This window comes from Ovis aries, chromosome 19, assembly GCF_016772045.2.
Source record: "Ovis aries strain OAR_USU_Benz2616 breed Rambouillet chromosome 19, ARS-UI_Ramb_v3.0, whole genome shotgun sequence".
Lineage (NCBI taxonomy): Eukaryota > Metazoa > Chordata > Mammalia > Artiodactyla > Bovidae > Ovis > Ovis aries.
This window is the reverse complement of record NC_056072.1, coordinates 42,610,766-42,629,367: the sequence shown is the minus strand read 5'-3', so window position 1 is coordinate 42,629,367 and position 18,602 is coordinate 42,610,766. Positions and strand designations below refer to the sequence as shown.

The following is an 18,602-nucleotide window of genomic DNA, read 5'->3' as shown; positions in this document are numbered from 1 at the left end:
ACGGTCTTTAAGCTTGGCATTGAAGGACTGACTGGAAGCGTAATAGGGAAGCCTATTCTAAGCATCAGGCAAGAAAACATGGGGCAAGCTAGACATATGGAGCTCATATTCATAGAAAGCATTATTTACTTAAATATATACTGTTCTAGAAATTAAATCTATAATACTGTTCCAAAGTAACAAAGATGGAAATACCTAGAATTTAACTTAAATCTTATAAGACCAGATGGCTTCTACTTCCCTGCCCAAGTCTTATTAAAAAATCTAGGATTCTATCACAATACATAATTTTAATAGCTTCCAAATGGAAACTACTCAAATGCCCACCAACAGTAGAATGGGTAAATAAATGGTATGAGAGCCACACAGTAGGGCACTATATAGCATCGAAATGAGTGATATACTGACTCTTACAAAAGAAATGCCGAGCCAGAGAACCCAGACGTAAGGGAGCATACACTGGTGAAATTAGTCTTGGCGGGTAGCGGGTAGTTGTGAGGGCGCGAAAGCCCAGGATGGTAACAGAAGGGAGGACAGTGGGACTGCTGGGCAGCTGACACTGTTTTCTTTCTTGATTCAGATGATGATCAGTTCCCTCAGTTTGTGAAAATCTATCACAGTCTGTGTTTATGATATGCATATTTCTTTGAGAAAAAGAGCACAGAAGTCTGAGAATCAAAAAGAGATTTCCTAGGAAGTGATTAGTTATTAATCACTGGCACCTTACTAGGGACTATATCAGTAGGAGGAAAAAAGGCAATTTGTAAGTGTGGCTGGGAGTCAGTATCATGGTAGTTTCAAATTTGTATTTATTGTTAAGAGTTTTAAAAGATATAATTAGAAAGTTTTGGAAGTTTTTTTGATCTTCAACACAACAGCAAGAAAAGCAGAAGTCCATTTTCCAAAACTAATTTTAAATTTTAATTGGCATTTTAATTTGAAGATTAATCTCCTCCTGACTGCTATTTGCAGACAGTGTTTAATCTCTACACTGACATTTTTAATACTAATAGCTGATGCTAAATTAGTGTTCTAGGACATCTCTTCTCCAACGTGCAATCCTTGAAGACTTGTTTCAAATTCCTAAGCTACTTATCCCACATAAGAATTTGCTCTGATTCATTGGGGGCACCGGCCCACTAACAATAGGAATGAAGAGAAGACAGAAGCCACAAATGTGAGCTTTAAGTGGCACATACTTGAGCACACAACTCATTCACAATATATGGTAGCTTTTACCATGAGTCTTCACCATGCAAAGATATAAATCAAAACTTAAAGACCAAGCTACAGGACAACTTGGAAAACTTTGCTAAATTTAAGAGATGCAGTGTCAACTTGCACAGTGTAAATCAAGAGTCAGGCTATCCCAAAGAACCAACTGGTCTGAACCTAGATCATGTTTTACGTTGACAGCATTCGCATGGACATAGGCATAACCAAACCCAAAGATGCCTCTGAAATGTCTGTCACAAAAATGTTGGCATGTGACCTGGAGACACTCAATCCATACTTCATTATTCAGGAATATTAATCTTCCAAAATGTCTTAGGTAAAGAATTCTTGGGTAATTAAATCCAATAGTGGTAACATTCCTTGCAAAGAGATAACTTTCTATCTTGTATATGTGGCTCTCCTCTCTCTTTTGTTTGGCATGAAAGGATTTAAAGAAAAAAAAAATCTTTATATTCATGTGCTAAATTTGTATACAACAGTCTTTTAATCCATGACCTAAAAAGAAATACAGTTCCATACATTTCTGCCTTGGTAGTCAGCTTGCTAATTTTCAGAAAGAAATCTCTGACAAACACAGCTGAACTCTTATTAACCTTAAACAACTGATAAACAATTTTTAATTTTCCAGCATTTAACTTCTAAGTTTTAACAATAATAGACTAGAAGGAATCTACTAACAGCAGATTGAAGAGGTTTTATATTATGCCCAAGGATATGCCATCTACAAGGTGATTGTTGCTTTGTACACTGAATAAGCATAAAGCCATTCAATAAATGGTAGTTTAAAAATTATTTAAAGAATCAAGAAGAAAACAATGAGATTTCTTATAGAGATGAAAACAGCAGAGGTAAGACAACGGATGCTTCTGGAATGGGAAGATGACACCTTTAGATAAGTTTGAACTGTTGAGAATATACAACTGGTTGTAAAACAGTAATGACAGTTAAACCAATATCTGCAGTATCACCACATTAAAATACTACAAAACTTTAAGCGGCAATGGAAGTTAAGTTGCCACCTGATCACAGAATTTTTTCAGTGGTCTTTAACTAGGGGTGATGGTCCAGCATGGTGGGAGTTACAGGCTTTTCTGGCCAGAATTCCTGGGTTTGATACTCCGCCTTGTCATTTATTTTATGTAAACAAGCCAAATCTCTCTCCTTTCTTGTCTGTCAAATAAGTCAGTACTCTCAAGGGGGAAGATGGAGACTGGAGATAGTGTGGGACACCTGTAGAGAACCTGGCACACGGCAAGTACTCCTGATCTTTAAAGCTACCCTGCTGGATTATGGGCTAAGTGTTCTACATGTACTCATTTAATACTTACAACAACCATGAGGAATAAATATTGCTATTTTTTCCAAGCTTACACATGACATAACCAAGGTTCAAAGAGGTTGAGAAATGTGTCTGGGTCACATAACTAAAAAGAAGCAAAGCTAGGACTCAAATCAAGTCTGACTGATTGAGATCAAAGACCTTGATCTCAATGCATTTAGAAAATAGCCTAGTATCTCTTGCATACAGTAGGAAAATGACAAATTTATTTAATTTGCTCCTTTTTAGAATTAGGAAAACCAAGACATCAAAGAAGATGGATTTCTTCCATAAACATGTAACTAGTAGGATGCTATCTAACCCATAGCATTAGAATATTGAAGAACTGACAATGAAATGCAAAGTGTGTTGGTTAAACCACTAATGTCTTCTCATTGATTCATACTTGTGATAGCCTCAGTTTTTGTCGAGACTGTCTAGCTACAACTTTTGAAACTTTTGAGAATTTGACACTGCTCCTCTTTATCAAAGTAAGTGGCATATTGTTTGCATAACTACTCAGAAATGGAGATATAAACATATCCTAATAACTTTTGCAATTCCATATCATCACCTGGATTTTAACTGTAACTTAACATACATCTACTCGAGACCATTTTGCCCTGGTGAACAACTAAATTAGACGCTAGATACAAAGAAAGTGAAATAAACAAACCACACTATATATCAGTCAGACTGAAAAATATTCAGAAAGAAGGCAGAGGACTAGAAACGCATTCCACCTGGGAAATTTCTATGTCTAATTCAAATACTTCTACTGGTGACACAAATGTTATTTAATCACCAAATTCTGTAGCTTCAGCAATATCCCCAGCAAGACACTGACAGATAAGACTGAGATAATGACCTTTTTTTTTTGGAGACAAGGAAAGAGGGCAGCTTCAACAAAACATCAAACATCAGACTCTTTTCCCAAAGACTATAAATTGGCAGGAATGTCCAATTTAATAAATGAAACTTTCTTCCCATGGATAACACTATGGTTTATGAAATGCTACTAGTCCTGCCCAAGTTCAATTCGCTCTATCAATCATGAAGCTACGCATCTCCAATTCAGCTCTGGGAACATGGCAGGCACACTGAGGGTGGTCTCTGGGGAAGGACTGGAGAGATACCACATTCCGCTTCTAAACAGTTTTCTCTCTTCAGTGTATCCTTGAAAAAATATCAACACATTACCTAGAGGAATTAATTTACTCATATTTTAACACTTGATTCAACTATAAGCAAAGGACAAGAAGCATATATAGTCATCATTTATTGAACAGTCTCAATAATTAGTTTTGAGAATTTGATTTGAATTTGAAAGGTTCTAATTACTCAGAAATAGATACAAGGAAATACCCTATTGGATTATGAGCTAAGTGTTCTACATGTACTATCTCATTTAATACTTACAAAAACCCTGTGGAATAAGTATTGTTATTTTTTCCAAATTTACACATGACATAACCAAGGTACAAAGAGGTTAAGAAATGTGTCCAAGGTTACATAACTAAAAAAAAGCAAAGCTAGAACTCAAATCAAGTCTGGCTGATTTGAGCTGGGGCTATGAACCATGGTGTCCCCTGCTCCTGATTTATCCGTTGTGAAGAATGAAAATGTGGGTAGATATGACATAGAGCCCTGTTTGGGGAAGGTCTTAAAAGCTGCAAGGGGGAAGGCTCAGGGCAGCATGAGGTCAGTGGGTACCTATGGTGGAAACTGCTGCAGGAGGGAGAGTTACCCCTAAGAGAGTCTTCACAACTGGACCAGGATGATGTATGATATACAGAGTTACCTGCCCCCAAGACAGGGGTTTTGGAACACTGGAATACTGCTGTTGCTGAAGCAAGTCAAGGGTCAGAAAGACATTTATGAATTCTTCGAACAATGTGGTATTGTTGGAAAGACAACTGCAAATGGCATACTTGAATGACAAATTCAAAGAGAGACAGATGGTTTCACTTTGAGCAAAGGGTAACTTCAGTTCAGTTCAGTTCAGTTCAGTTCAGTCGCTCAGTCGTGTCCGACTCTTTGCGACCCCATAAATCGCAGCATGCCAGGCCTCCCTGTCTATCACCAACTCCCGGAGTTCACTCAGATTCACGTCCATCGAGTCAGTGATGCCATCCAGCCATCTCATCCTCTGTCGTCCCCTTCTCCTCCTGCCCTCAATCCCTCCCAACATCAAAGTCTTTTCCAATGAGTCAACTCTTCGCATGAGGTGGCCAAAGTACTGGAGTTTCAGCTTCAGCATCATTCCCTCCAAAGAAATCCCAGGGCTGATCTCCTTCAGAATGGACTGGTTGGATCTCCAAGGGACTCTCTCTTCTCCAACATCACAGTTCAAAAGCATCCATTCTTCGGCGCTCAGCCTTCTTCACAGTCCAACTCTCACATCCATACATGTCCACAGGAAAAACCATAGCCTTGACTAGACGGACCTTAGTCAGCAAACTAATGTCTTTGCTTTTGAATATGCTATCTAGGTTGGTCATAACTTTTCTTAGAAAATGCAAATATTTATGTAATGGAATAATGCCTTTAGAACTCTAAAATAACTTACAAATTTATTTTCTTCTAAGTTTTCTGAGCATAAATTGCACTGAATAGCAAACTGTCATAACTTATGATATTTTTAGATATAGATAGATATGCACTGCTCCAATACTGGGACTCAAGTTATCAGGGAGGCACCTAATCCTTTTTTATTATCCAAAAAATGACTTCAAAATTAAAAGAAAAATTTGCTCACATTATATCACAGCCCAGAATATCTTTTTAAAAAAGTGCCTTTCCATAATTTTCTGATTTTCAAAACTGGAAATGTGAAAATTAAGCTCATTATATATGATTCATTTTATAATGTTTTCTCTATAAAAGTAAAGCATTTTTTTTAAAAAAGAAAATACCTGAATTTGTGATTGGTAGCATATTTTGTCTTTGTTATGAAATAATTCTTCAGTAAGCTCTAACTTTTCCTGGAACCACAAAGATTGCTATACATGTCTTGTTTATTTGTTTTAAGATGCACACAATGACATCTGCAGGTTTAAAATGATTCATTCAAAATTATTTGAATGCAGTTATACATGTGGAAAAGTTTAATTACCAGCTATATATATGATTGCAATATTACCCAGAGGGCTGTATTTCTTTCTTAATTAAAAATATTTGAACTTAATAATAGAGAACTCGATTAAAATATGAATAACACATTGCCAGAAAGAAGTTAACCAAGCAGTTAGCAAATCAATTTCAGTAAGTGTTCCTTCAGAATTACTAGTACTCTCCCATATCAGGGGAATAGGAAGACAATGTTCCTGCACCTCCTTCTGTAAGAGCCTTTAACTGTCGTCATAAAGTTGTTTCATGTCAGCACTTTCAGAGAGCACAGATTTTCAATGAGATGTCCACTTACAGTGCCTGATTGTGGTACCCTGATGACTAAGTTGATGGCTCAGATACATCCAACCTGCTACAGCCCAGTAAATGATAGAACTGTCTGACTGTTCAAGTCCCAAACTTAAGTTTCATCCTAGATTCTGTTTCCTTTTTCTTATATCCCATCAGTGCTACACCCAATTATTCCAGTAATCTGCTACTTCTCTTCATCTCCACTCTGAACTATCAACAGTACTGCCTCAACTGCCCTCACTGCTTCTATGTCTGCCCTACTGCATCCGCTCTGGAGGAAGCCAAAGGAGATGGAATGTAAATGTCATCGCCTTGCTTAAAAACCTTCAGAGACTTACCACTGCATGTGGAATGAGGGCCACTCTCCTCACCATGTCCTTCCTGACTTCGTATGATCTGGGCCTGTTTACCTCTCTGCTCTCATCTTCTTCTAATTTCCGCCTGCCCACATGTCCCAGCTCCAGGAGCCTCTTTTATTCCTCAGTGATGCTCATTTCAGGAGCTTTGGACCTAGTAATCCTGATGCCTAAAACATTAGCCCCTGGTTCTTTGCATGGTTGCCTTCATCTTAAACAATCTCAGTTAAAATGTCACCCAGTCAGATACTAGGTAAAGTACTCATAATTCTGCCCAAACTACCACTCTATCGCCTTGTTTTTCCCTTCCCAAGTCTTTATCATAGTTTAGAATCATTTTATGTACTTGTTTGCTTGTTGTCTGTATCTTTCAACAGATATAAGCTCCCTGAGGAGAGAGGCCTCACCTTTCTTGGTCAGTGTATCTCGAGCAGCTAGGAGAACACCTGATCTGATAGGCTCTCAGCAGAACAGATGCTCTTACTTATTGAGAAGTAGAACCAGAATAAGTATATCCCATTCCCTGGAGGCCCTGTATTTTAGAAACCACCATAGATGTCAGTACTGTACATATATGGACTACAATGCTAGCCAGCAAAGGTTAATTTCACACCTGCATTCACATTAATATTAAATGGATTTCTAGTTCCACAATAATTCTCAAAATGTTATTGCATCAAGCACATTTCTTATGAGTCATACCAACAAAATCTTTCTAGGCCTGTTTGAATACACCAGTACTAAATCTTATATATACTGAAAGAAAAAAATGTTTTTCACCCAAATTAAATCCATTTGTGGATGCAACTAAGTAAGAAGAAGAAATAAAAAATATCCATTAATGTATAGCACATGGAACTATACTCAATATCCTGTGATAAACCATAATGAAAAAGAGAATAGCCTTTCCTGTACGGCAGACCTCCAGATTAGAGTGGAGGTAGAACTATCTCTATTTGCAGTGGCATGATCTCATACATAGAAACTCCTAAGGAATTCACAAAAACACTATAAAAACTAATAAATGTTCATCATGGTTGCAAGATCAACTGTATTTCTATACACTGCTGCTGCTGCTAAGTTGCTTCAATCGTGTCTGACTCTGTGTGACCCCACAGACGGCAGCCTATCAGACTCTGCTGTCCCTGGGATTCTCCAGGCAAGAACACTGGAGTGGGTTGCCATTTCCTTCTCCAGTGGATGAAAGTAAAAAGTGAAAGTGAAGTCACTCAGTTGTGTCCGACTCCTAGTGACCCCATGGACTGCAGCCTACCAGGCTCCTCCATCCATGGGATTTGCCAGGCAAGAGTACTGGAGTGGGTTGCTATTGCCTTCTCCTTCTATACACTAGCAATGAACAAATAAAAAAATGAAATTAAGAAAAAATTACATTCACAACTGCATCAAAAAGAATAAGAAAGGGATAAACTTAACAAGAGAAGTGCAAGACTTGTACACTGAAAACTATAAAACATTGCTGAAAGAAATTAAACACACAAAGAAATGGAAAAACATCCAATGGACTAAAAGACTGAAGATCGAAAGACTGTAAAATTGAAATATTCCTCAAATTGACCTAAAGATTAAAGGCAGTTCCTACCAAAACCCCAGCTGCCTTTTTTGCAGAAACTGAGAAGCTGATCTGCAAACTGATATTAAAATGCAAGGAGCCCAGCATGGCAAAAACAAGCAAGATATGAAAGAACGAAGTTCTTACTGATTTCAAAACTATACTACAAAACGACAGGAATTCAGACAGTGTGGTACTGCATAATGATAGACATACAATAAATAAAATAGAACTGAGAGGTCAGAAATAAACCATTACATGTATGGTCGAGTGATTTTTAGAAAGGCTATGAGACAATTCAATAGGGAAAGGATAGTCTTTCAACCAATGGTGCTGGCACAACTGAATACAAATATGCAAAATAACAACTGTAGGTGAATATCTATTTCCCACTATATACAAAAATTAACTCAAAATGGATCATAGAGAGATGTTGTGGGGAGGGAGGTGGGAGGGGGGGTCATGTTTGGGAACGCATGTAAGAATTAAAGATTTTAAAATTTAAAAAATAAAAAAAAATGAGAAAAAAATAGGTAAGCAATAAAGATATATATTTATTAAAAAAAAAAACAAAATGGATCATAGAATGAAACGGAAACAGGAATACATTTTTGCAACTTTGGATAAGACAACGATTTCTTAGATGTAATTCCAAAAGCACAAGCAACAGAAGGAAAAAACAGATAAACTATTTTATTTTATTTTAAAAAAATAAAATCTTTTGACCTTCAAAAGACACCATCAAGAAATGAAAAGACAACCTACAAACTGGGAGAAAATATCTGCATAGCATATATCTGACAAAGAACTTGTAAACGAACTCTTACAACTGTATAATAGACAAAAAAATCCAATTAAAAAATAGGTAAAGAATTTGAATAGGTATTTCTCTAAAGGAGATACACAAATGGCCAATAAGCACATGAAAAGATGCTCAATATGTTTAGTCATTAGAGAAATGCAAACCAAAGCTACAATTGAGATACCACTTCACACACACTGCTGCTGCTAAGTCTCTTCAGTCGACTCTGTGTGACCCCAGAGACAGCAGCCCAGCAGGCTCCCCCGTCCCTGGGATTCTCCAGGCAAGAACACTGGAGTGGGGTGCCATTTCTTTCTCCAATGCATGAAAGTGAAAAGAGAAAGTGAAGTCACTCAGTCGTGTCCGACTCTTAGCGACCCCATGGACTGCAGCCCACCAGGTTCCCCCGTCCCTGGGATTCTGCAGGCAAGAACACTGGAGTGGGTTGCCATTGCCTTCTCCAATGCATGAAAGTGAAAAGTGAAAGTGAAGTCGCTCAGTTGTGTCCGACTCTTAGCGACCCCACGGACTGCAGCCCACCAGGCTCCTCCGTCCATGAGATTCTCCAGGCAAGAGTACTAGAGTGGGGTGCCATTGCCTTCTCTGGCAGGTGAGTTTAAACAGGATAAATCAATTTCTCTGAGCTTCTGGTAAGGGTAGCAAAGAGTCAATGGTCTCATCTTTATCCTTTGTAAAAATCTCACATTTGAGTGACTCCGGCACAATCCACTTAACAAGAGTTGGTCTTTCTTCCAGGAATGAACCTTGAACTTATGCAGAACTATTTACTTGCCTCATCTCCAATCCATAATTACCTATGAACTAGCCCCACATCTTAACCTTTGTCTGGAAACCAGACAAATTCTTTTTCACACTAGTATGGCTTAAATAAAAAAGACAGACAATAAGAAGTGTTGATTATGATGTGGAGAAATTGCCCTAATGCTAATGGAATTGTAAAATGGTAGAGACACTTTGGAAAACAGTTTGGCAGTCAAGAGGTAAAGTTCCATATGACCTACCAATTCTAATCTTAGGTATATATTCAAGAGGACTGAAAACATATGTCCACACAAAAACTTTGACATGAATGTTCATATTGGCATCAACTCCTAACAGCCAAAAAGTGGGAACAACCAACTGTCCATCAGCAGATGGACAAATAAACAGGGTATATCCATACAGTGATTTATCATTCCTGCATAAAAAGGGGTGAAATGTTACAACATAGATGGGATCTTGAAAACAGTATGCTAAATTAAGGAAGTCAGAAGTAAAAGGTCGCATATTATATGATTATATTTAAGTGAAATGTCCAGAACAGGCAAATCCATAGTGACAAAAAAGTAGATTAGCGGTTGCCAGAAATTTGGGGGGAAGGAGGTATGAGGAATGACTGTTAATGGGTATAGAGTTTCTTTTGGGGTGATGAAATGATATAAAATTACATAGCACTGATGGTTATACAATTCTGTAAACATTGTAAGAAAAACGTTGATGTCTATATTGCGTGAATTAAATCTCAGTAAGGCAGTTATTTATTTTTCTAAATCACTCTGTGGTTTTCCAGGATCTGAAGAAAAATCCCTTTGTAGAGTTAGTAAACACACGGCATTCTTGAGGAAATTAGTTTTCATAGATTTTTAGCAGCAAACATCAAGCGGAGAGAATGTCGATTATTAGAATCCTCTCAGTAGGACCATGAAGTTCTTTGTTAAAAAACAAGGGTTCTCTGGAAGAACCCTTCATTCCCACTGTAAATTCACTTTGGAATGGGACAGAATGCTTATGTCTTCAATAATTTTATGTCCTGTTAAACTGAGATTATCATACTCACAAACATGAGTCACAGACTCTAACAATCATGTGGGCTGATAGAGAGTGAATTTTATTAGCTTGAATTTTGACACTGAGGTCAAACCTCTGTGCACAAAAGGCAAGTAGTTCTTTTGTGTCTTTATCCCCTCAAAAAAGATAAAGCTCCTTCTCTCTTTATTTCCAGTGAAGTGATTGCTCTGTCAAATGGAAGAGGAATGTCTCAGAGGGCTCTCGTGCGGAACACATACCTGTCAGGCTTGTGTTTGCAATCTGCACTGAGCAGCCCTAAGAAGGGTTTCCCAAGTGGTTTCTGAGCACTATCTTACCCTAAAGCTTCCTAAGATAAGGGGTGAGGGAAAGTCTCCTGCTCCCTCTCCAAACTTCGGTCCCTTTCCTCCTTTCATTATTCCCTGGCATCATCAGAGAGCACTATCTTTCAGCCAGAATACTTTATTGAGTGGACAGGTACTTAAAAGTTCATTTGGGCTGGAGGCTCCCAAGCTCCACAACCATTTCTGATAAAAACTTTATTCAATAAAGTAAGTATACATAAAAAAACATACTTTGACATAATTCAAGTTATATATGACAAACTCAGCTAACATCATACTTGATGGTGAAAAACTGAAAGCTACCCCTCTAAATTCAGGAAAAACACAAGATGCTCAAGGATGACCACTCTCACTACTATTCAATGCAGTACTGGAAGGCCTAGCCAGAGTAATTAAGCAATAAAATGAAATACAAGGCATTCCAACTGGAAATAAAGGAGCAAAACTGTCACTATCTGCAGATGACATGCTTTTATATATTTGTTGCTATTGCTTAGTCCCTATGTCTGACTCTTTTTGACCCCATGGACTGCAGTAGATCAGGCTTTCCTGCCCTTCAGTACCTCTGGAGTTTGCTCAAATTCATGTCCATTAAGTTGGTGATGCTATCTAACCATCTCATCCTCTGCCTCCCCGTCTCCTTTGGCCTTCAATCTTTCCCAGCACCACAGTCATTTCCATTGAGTCAGCTCTGCATCAGGTGGCCAAATTATTGGAGTTTTAGTTTCAGTATCAGTCCTTCCAATGAATATTCAGGGTTGATTTCTTGTAGGATTGACTGGTTTGATCTCCTTGATGTCCAAGAGACTCTCAAGAGTATTCTCCAGCACCACAGTTCAAAAGCATCAATTCTTTGGCACTCACGCTTCTTTATGGTTTAACTCTCACATATATATGACTATTGGAAAAACCATAGCTTTGACTATATGGACCTCTGTTGGCAAAGTCACGTCTCTGATTTTTAATACACTGTCTAGGTTTCTCATAGCTTTTCTTCCAAGCAGCAAGAGTGTTTTAATTTCATGGCTGCAGTCATCATCCACAGTGATTTTGGAGCCCTTTTATATACAGGAAGATCTTGAGACTTCACCAAAAAAAAAAAAACACCCCATTAGAAATAATAAAACAAATACAGTATAGTTGCAGGGTAAAACATCAATATACAAAAAAAATCAATTACATTTCTACATGCTAACAATGAGCTAGAAAAAAGAAAAGTTAAGAAAAAAATCCCATTCACAATCACAACAAAAAAGAAATAAATTTAAACAGAAGGTGAAAGACCTCTGAACCATAAGACATTGTTCAAAGAAGTTGAAGAAGACACAAATAAATGGGAGGATATTCCATGCTCACAAATTGGAAGAATTAACATTATTAAAATGTCCATATTATCATAAGTAATCTACAGATTCAATGCAATCCCTATCAAAATCCAGATAAATAAAAAATAAAAAAAGAAATATGACTGATGCTGAAGCTGAAACTCCAATACTTTGGCCACCTCATGTGAAGAGCTGATTCATTGGAAAAGACTCTGATGCTGGGAGGGATTGGGGGCAGGAGGAAAAGGGGAAGACAGAGGATGAGATGGCTGGATGGCACCACCGACTCGATGGACATGAGTTTGAGTGAACTCCAGGAGCTGGTGATGGACAGGGAGGCCTGGTGTGCTGTGATTCATGGGGTCACAATGAGTTGAACACGATCGAGTGAACTGAACTGAATGATATATATATATGTCTATCATCTTTCTAAGTAATCCACTATAACATGCTTAGAACATAACTGAACCAAAGTTTTACACTGTAACACATACAGAATACTTAGGACACAGGAAATCAAAAAAAGCTTTACTGCTTAAAAAAAGGAATATAAATGTCATTTTTTCTGTATAGCCTCATTTGTTCTCTAGTTTTTTAAGTGCAGCTACGGGGGAATTGAAGGAAGAAAAGTACTCATATGAAGGAAAAAAATCAATCTGATGGACATGAATATAGTCACCAGGCTAGCCTAGGGATTTATTCAATGACACTGCTTTACTGTTAACCTTCACTCATATCATTTATTATTTGGGGAACGGCTGTAAAGAGACTAGAAAGTGAATAGAATAATGATGTTTTTATGGCTCCTAATGTAGATTGTTATTGAAAATCTGTCAATTTTACTGGCAAGCCTTTGGCTCAAAAATAAGATCTTCATTTATAATTTGCAGACAGTGATAACTCAAATTATGAGAAGTAACTGGGAAATAAAAAATAACTATTATGATAATTATCTTTCTCATTAAAAACATGAGGCATTCTATTATCACTGGGATGCGCAAGATACTCTTTAACAGCTGCTGTTACTGAGCTAAAACACATCTAAATAGGAAAGAAAATACATTAGTGATCACCCAAATGATAAAAAACAGATACTGCTGAAAATGTGTGCAAAGTGGAACAGAACAGAACCCAGCAGGATGTACTGCCCACATATGTAAACCAGAATGAAACCACTTACAGATAACTCAGCAACTGGTTTCAACTTCTCCTCTGAAATTTCCTTTAGGAAGGTTTTGTTTATTGAAGCTGACACTTGATGGGCTGGTAGGTCCTTTGCTTTAATAATAAGATCTGGAATTTTCGGAGAGGACTCATGTCTTCCAGGTGGAGAAAGGGATGGTGTAGGCACAAAACTCGTTTCAAAGTCTTTTATATCTATCTGCTTCACCAAGGAATTCTGGTGTTCTGAAGTTCTTCCTTCTGCATAAGCATTTTTTAGATATTCTTTACTTGCACACTTTGCAGCCTTCCCCAGCATGCTCTCTAATGTTAACTGAGTTAACCCTGGAGGACTAGTTGTTGGGCCTGGAGAACCCTGGACACTGTGGTTATCCTACACAGAAGAACAAAGGGAAATCACTTTGAGCTGAAACTTGTGGTAAATAAGTTACTGAATATAAGTTCTTAATAAGTTCATGTATTCTCTGAATAAAGTGAAAGAATATATCATATACTTACACATACATACAATTTTATTCTATAATAATAAATAAAAAAACCTAAAAACAGCAATGCAAACAGGTATAAATCATTTGCTATGATGCCCTGCTATGTTTGCCTCTGGTCTTGGTAAGGCATGTATTTTTACCACTGAGTAATAAGAGTACATTTAGGAAACAGTAGCTCAAATATATTCATTTCAAAGAAAGTATAAAAAAGAAGAGGATCCATACAAGACGAGAGAGAGAGTCACTCAGTTATGTCCGACTTGTGATCCCATGGACTACACAGTCCATGGAATTCTCCAAGCCAGAATACTGGAGTGGGTAGCCTTTCCCTTCTCCAGGGATCTTCCCAACCCAGGGATCAAACCCAGGTCTCCCGCATTGCAGGTGGATTCTTTACCAGCTGAGCCACAAGAGAAGCCCAAGAATACTGGAGTAGGTAGCCTATCCCTTCTCCAGCGGATTTTCCTGAGCCAGGAATTGAACCAGGGTCTCCTGAATTGCAGGTGTATTCTTTACCAACTGGCTATCAGGGAAGTCCATAAGAAGGATCCATAAGAAGTTATCTAAAATATCTATGAATTGTCTGCTTTAGCTTCCTGATAAGCTAATTCCATGAGAAGAAAAAGAACAAGAACTTACAGAATTTACCTTATTTAAGTAGGGAAATGCTACTCTTTTAACACGCTGGCATATCAAAGTATTTTAGCCTTATATTGTTGTATGGAAATTTTACTGTTAAAGAGAAATAGATAATAGACCATGTTTTGTGAAATATTTTTCTTAAATGAAAATTTCAGTTATTAAAGTACTTTTCCACAAGACATGAATCTCACTAAATATAATCATTTGGAAAGTTTAAAGTAAAAGCTGGAAATATTTTACTAATGTATAGTTCTGATTTTAGCCCTAACAATTTTAATTTTTAAAATCTGAGAAAGGAGATACTACAAATGAAAAACATCAATGGCCATGAAGGTAAATAACAAAAAAGAGAAATATGGTGCTATTTCACTTGGTATTTTCCCGCTATAAAACAATAAATATAAAGAAAAAGTAAATGTGATAATCACTTATACTTGTCATAAGATTTTTTAAATTTGTCTTATTTATTTAAATGTGTAATAAATAAACTTAAAACAGAAAAAATAATAAAAGCAGAGTACAATTTAAAGACATTATCTGATGTCTGAGATTGTCCTATCTTACATTTTGTTTCAGTAACCTATTCCAGTATCCTTTCATTTACAGCTACATAGAACCAAATATTTGTTTTTTTCTGAAGTTTGGCATTTTTAAACAAAATATTTGTATGACTGATAAAACTGGTCAGCTTCTTCTGAATGATTGGCCATCATATACCTAAAGATACAGATCACTCTCTGAGGTGAAATTTCCATTTTAGTAGAAGTGAAGTATCTGTAAAGGTGAGATAGAATTGCTTTAGGTTGGGCACTGGACAAGAGAAGAATTTATCGAATCTTTTAATTAGAAAGGATTCATCTGTGTGTCTGTCACTGTTCAGTCTCTCTTCCTTTCTTCCTCATCATAGGCTAAGTGCTGCTCTAGCGCTGCGGATGGTGGGAATATAATGGCAGGCCAGAAGTTAAACCCTGCCATCCAGGATCTTTGCCTGAAAAGCAACAAAGGGTCACTGAGTAATTTGATGGGGGGGATGTCATGATGGCACAAAACAGGAGGCATGGGGGTTAGTTTGAGTTTGTGTGGATATTGTTTGTGGATATCAGAAGTGTCTGTGGAGATAGTAGCAAGGGAGGCGATTATGAGAGTATTAAATTGTAATGATTAGAAATGCTGAGGTGGCTGTGGTAATTCAATGGTGGTAACAATCGAGGCAGGACTGACTTGCGACTTCTGTAGAAGGCAGAGTAGGCTGTACTTGGTGCATCTGGGAAGCTTTTACATGGAGTCTGCGATTTCTAATCCTGTCATGCTATGATTCACCTTTCTTGCGGAAAGCAGTTGGGATTATCGGACAACTGTGCTTTCAAAAAAGGTACACCTGGGTCTAAGAACCTCTCCTAAGAAACAGCTTCCCTATCTGTAGTAAAGAAAGAACTGCAGTGTCTAAGGATCTTTTACAAACATTTCTTCTTGGTATTCATCCTGGGTCTCGTTTTCTTTGTCTATGTTGACTTGATCTGCTGATATATTTATTTCTTTATAAATGGTGGAGGAGAAATTTATTGTTTAGAGTGCCAGATAGGGGAAAGAAAAGATGGTAATTGGGTGTCAATCCATGGGACTTACTTTACGTCCCAAGTGGAAAAATAAGAAGTGTAAGAATATTTCTGCCCTTGTGAAGTACTACATGGCTGAACTGCAGGCACTGGGCGACTCTTTTTGCTGTACATTTACTGAGTAAGCTTGTCCTTCACCATATCCTGGGAACCCTGAGGATGTTTATATGATTGAAGAACTCTGCCTTCAGGCAAAAAACTGGCAAGAGTGCAAGAGACCTGAAAAATGCCTCATGCTCTGAATTACTACAGAAGGAAGTGGTGACTCTTATAATTTTTGTTTATAAGAGACAAAAGAGAATAAAAGTTTAGCCAGTTTTCTAGAGAAAGGTAAACAGAACGTAGAACAAACATCTTCCGAGCCTTAGTTTTAAGAAAGTGCTAGTGGAACTAGGATTGATTTTTAACAGTTCAGTCTGGTTGTTAGACAGTGTTATATCTTTTCCAACTCTTAAAAAAAATCCAGTCTAATTTCTTGTAATTGTTATATTCAATTGACAGTGGGATTTCTGACCAAAATACCCTCTACTTATTCATTTCCATCATGTTTTCACAATAAAAAATAAGGACATGTGCTGTGGATTTAAAACATATTATTGGCCAACAGATTCCCCTTAACAAACACAGGCTGGTTACAGGGAAAAGGTATAATTACAACTCTTTGGATCAGAATCTCTGGATCACTATGGGATTCCATTTTGTATATGACATAGGGGGAAACTGTGAGCTTTTGCAATAACATTAGTTCAATAAATATTAAGCTCCTATTAGGTGTAAGGTAAAATTTTCTAGGAATGATATATAAGATACACAGGTAAAAAGAACAAGGCCAGTGCCCTTGAGAGGCATAAAGTCTAGTGGCAGAGGGGTAGACATCTACAAAAGTAATAATTTCATAAGATAGAAGGAAGTAAATTTCATTTAAAAGTTTCAGATGTACTATTATGAGGATCGGTCTTCCCTGGTGATAGAAAATCACCACCGCTCAGTGGTAAAAAAATCTGCCTGCAATGTGGGAAACACGAGTTTGATCCTCCTGGGTCAGAAGATCCCTGGGAGAAGGGAACCCACTCTAGTACTCTTGCCTGAAAAATTCCATGGACAGAGGAGCCTGGTAACTACAATCAATGGGGTCGCAAAGAGTTGGACATGACCAAAGCAACTCAGCACTCCTGCAAGCAAATGCAAATAACCGCTCTTTAGTTGACAACCAAAGTACATACCAGTACCATCTCTATCGTCTGCTAGTGCTGTTGATCATCTGAAAGTTTTTGTCGGTTCACAAATTTCTTCACTAAAACACTCAACAGAAGTATTTTTGTCTACCTGCAAGTGTATTTTTTTTTTCCATCTGTAAGTAGATCAGAGTACAGCCTTTTCTTCTTTATACAAGTTTACTCAAATGTATTTCCTTTTGTATGGCATGGGCAGGGATTCTATACACAGAACTACTTATGAGTATGTAAAGGGACATTCATCTCACATTTTCCCTAAGATATACCCTGATTTGGAAATGGGCCAAGCAATGGACAGATTTAGCTATGTTCCTGATAGTCATTCACTCTCTTCATCGTACTGAATTTTCATGGTAATATGTTTCTATGCTATTTTAAATACGTGGAAAAGACAAATTAAGTGGAGAATCTGGACAGAGCACAAAAGGCTTGCCTATTTTGGCTGCCCTAGAACCAATAAATCTGATCTCTCCCAATTTTGAAGGAGGAATTAGGATAAATGGGAAAGGTAAGACAATATACAAGACTACTACTTCGATTTAAGTTGGGTCAGTTTCTATTTTAGAGAGGAAATAGACGGAAAATAAAAAATAGTATTTCTTAGTAGTGGTGCACTGACAAAACCTTCCTCTTTTCTTCAGTGATGTTTCAACTTACTAAAATAGATGATCTAGGGATAAATGACTTTTATTACTTTCATATATGTAACATGTGGGCTCGACATACTTTTGGATTAATCTGTATGAAATAACATATATATTTATTATATGCCTAAGAAGTTCACTGTAATCTGATTTACTATGATCTGATTGAAAAATAACCACTTTCACTGATTTGCTTTATCACTGAACTACTGAAAACCAGCATAGCAATTGAATAGAATTTGTCAGAGTAGTAAAGGATTTGGTATGCCATTTTCATATACCAATCATGTGTTCATCTGTTTCTCAGAAGAACAAATACAAAATCTTTTTGATTTAACTTATTTTTTTTAAAGTCCAAATCCCTTGAACCGTTTGTCTTCTGGGCTCAGAAACACTTGTTTGTTAGATATTCAATCAGGCCCCAGTGCTGGGAACATCAATAGAGTTTGTCTGATTAACTGTAGCATAGCATATGTATGCTGAAGATGAGAATGATTTCCCCAAGGACCCAGCACTTCCTCTGCTGAACTACATTTCTTGAAAGGACATGCAGATGGGCATTTGGACAATAATTTCTGGATGCACAAAACGAATTGCTCTTGCTGAGTTGTAATTTTA

At 37.3% G+C, this 18,602-nt stretch overlaps 1 protein-coding gene across 11 annotated transcripts in view; it reads right to left on the bottom strand.

Moving 5' to 3' along the window:
• Positions 1-18,602, bottom strand: part of CFAP20DC (CFAP20 domain containing) — a 260,347-nt gene that overhangs the window by 88,430 nt on the left and 153,315 nt on the right. For 7 of the 11 annotated variants that reach the window (XM_012099769.5, XM_042235990.2, XM_060402276.1 and 4 more), the window contains one exon: positions 13,358-13,732. The exons of 2 other annotated variants lie outside the window; for them this stretch is intronic. In XM_012099769.5, the coding sequence (XP_011955159.1) occupies positions 13,358-13,732 (375 nt within the window). Of the gene's footprint in view, positions 1-8,434; positions 11,937-13,357; positions 13,733-18,602 lie in introns of those variants that run through there. 2 more of the 11 variants (XM_042235991.2, XM_060402280.1) reach the window with 1 other exon arrangement.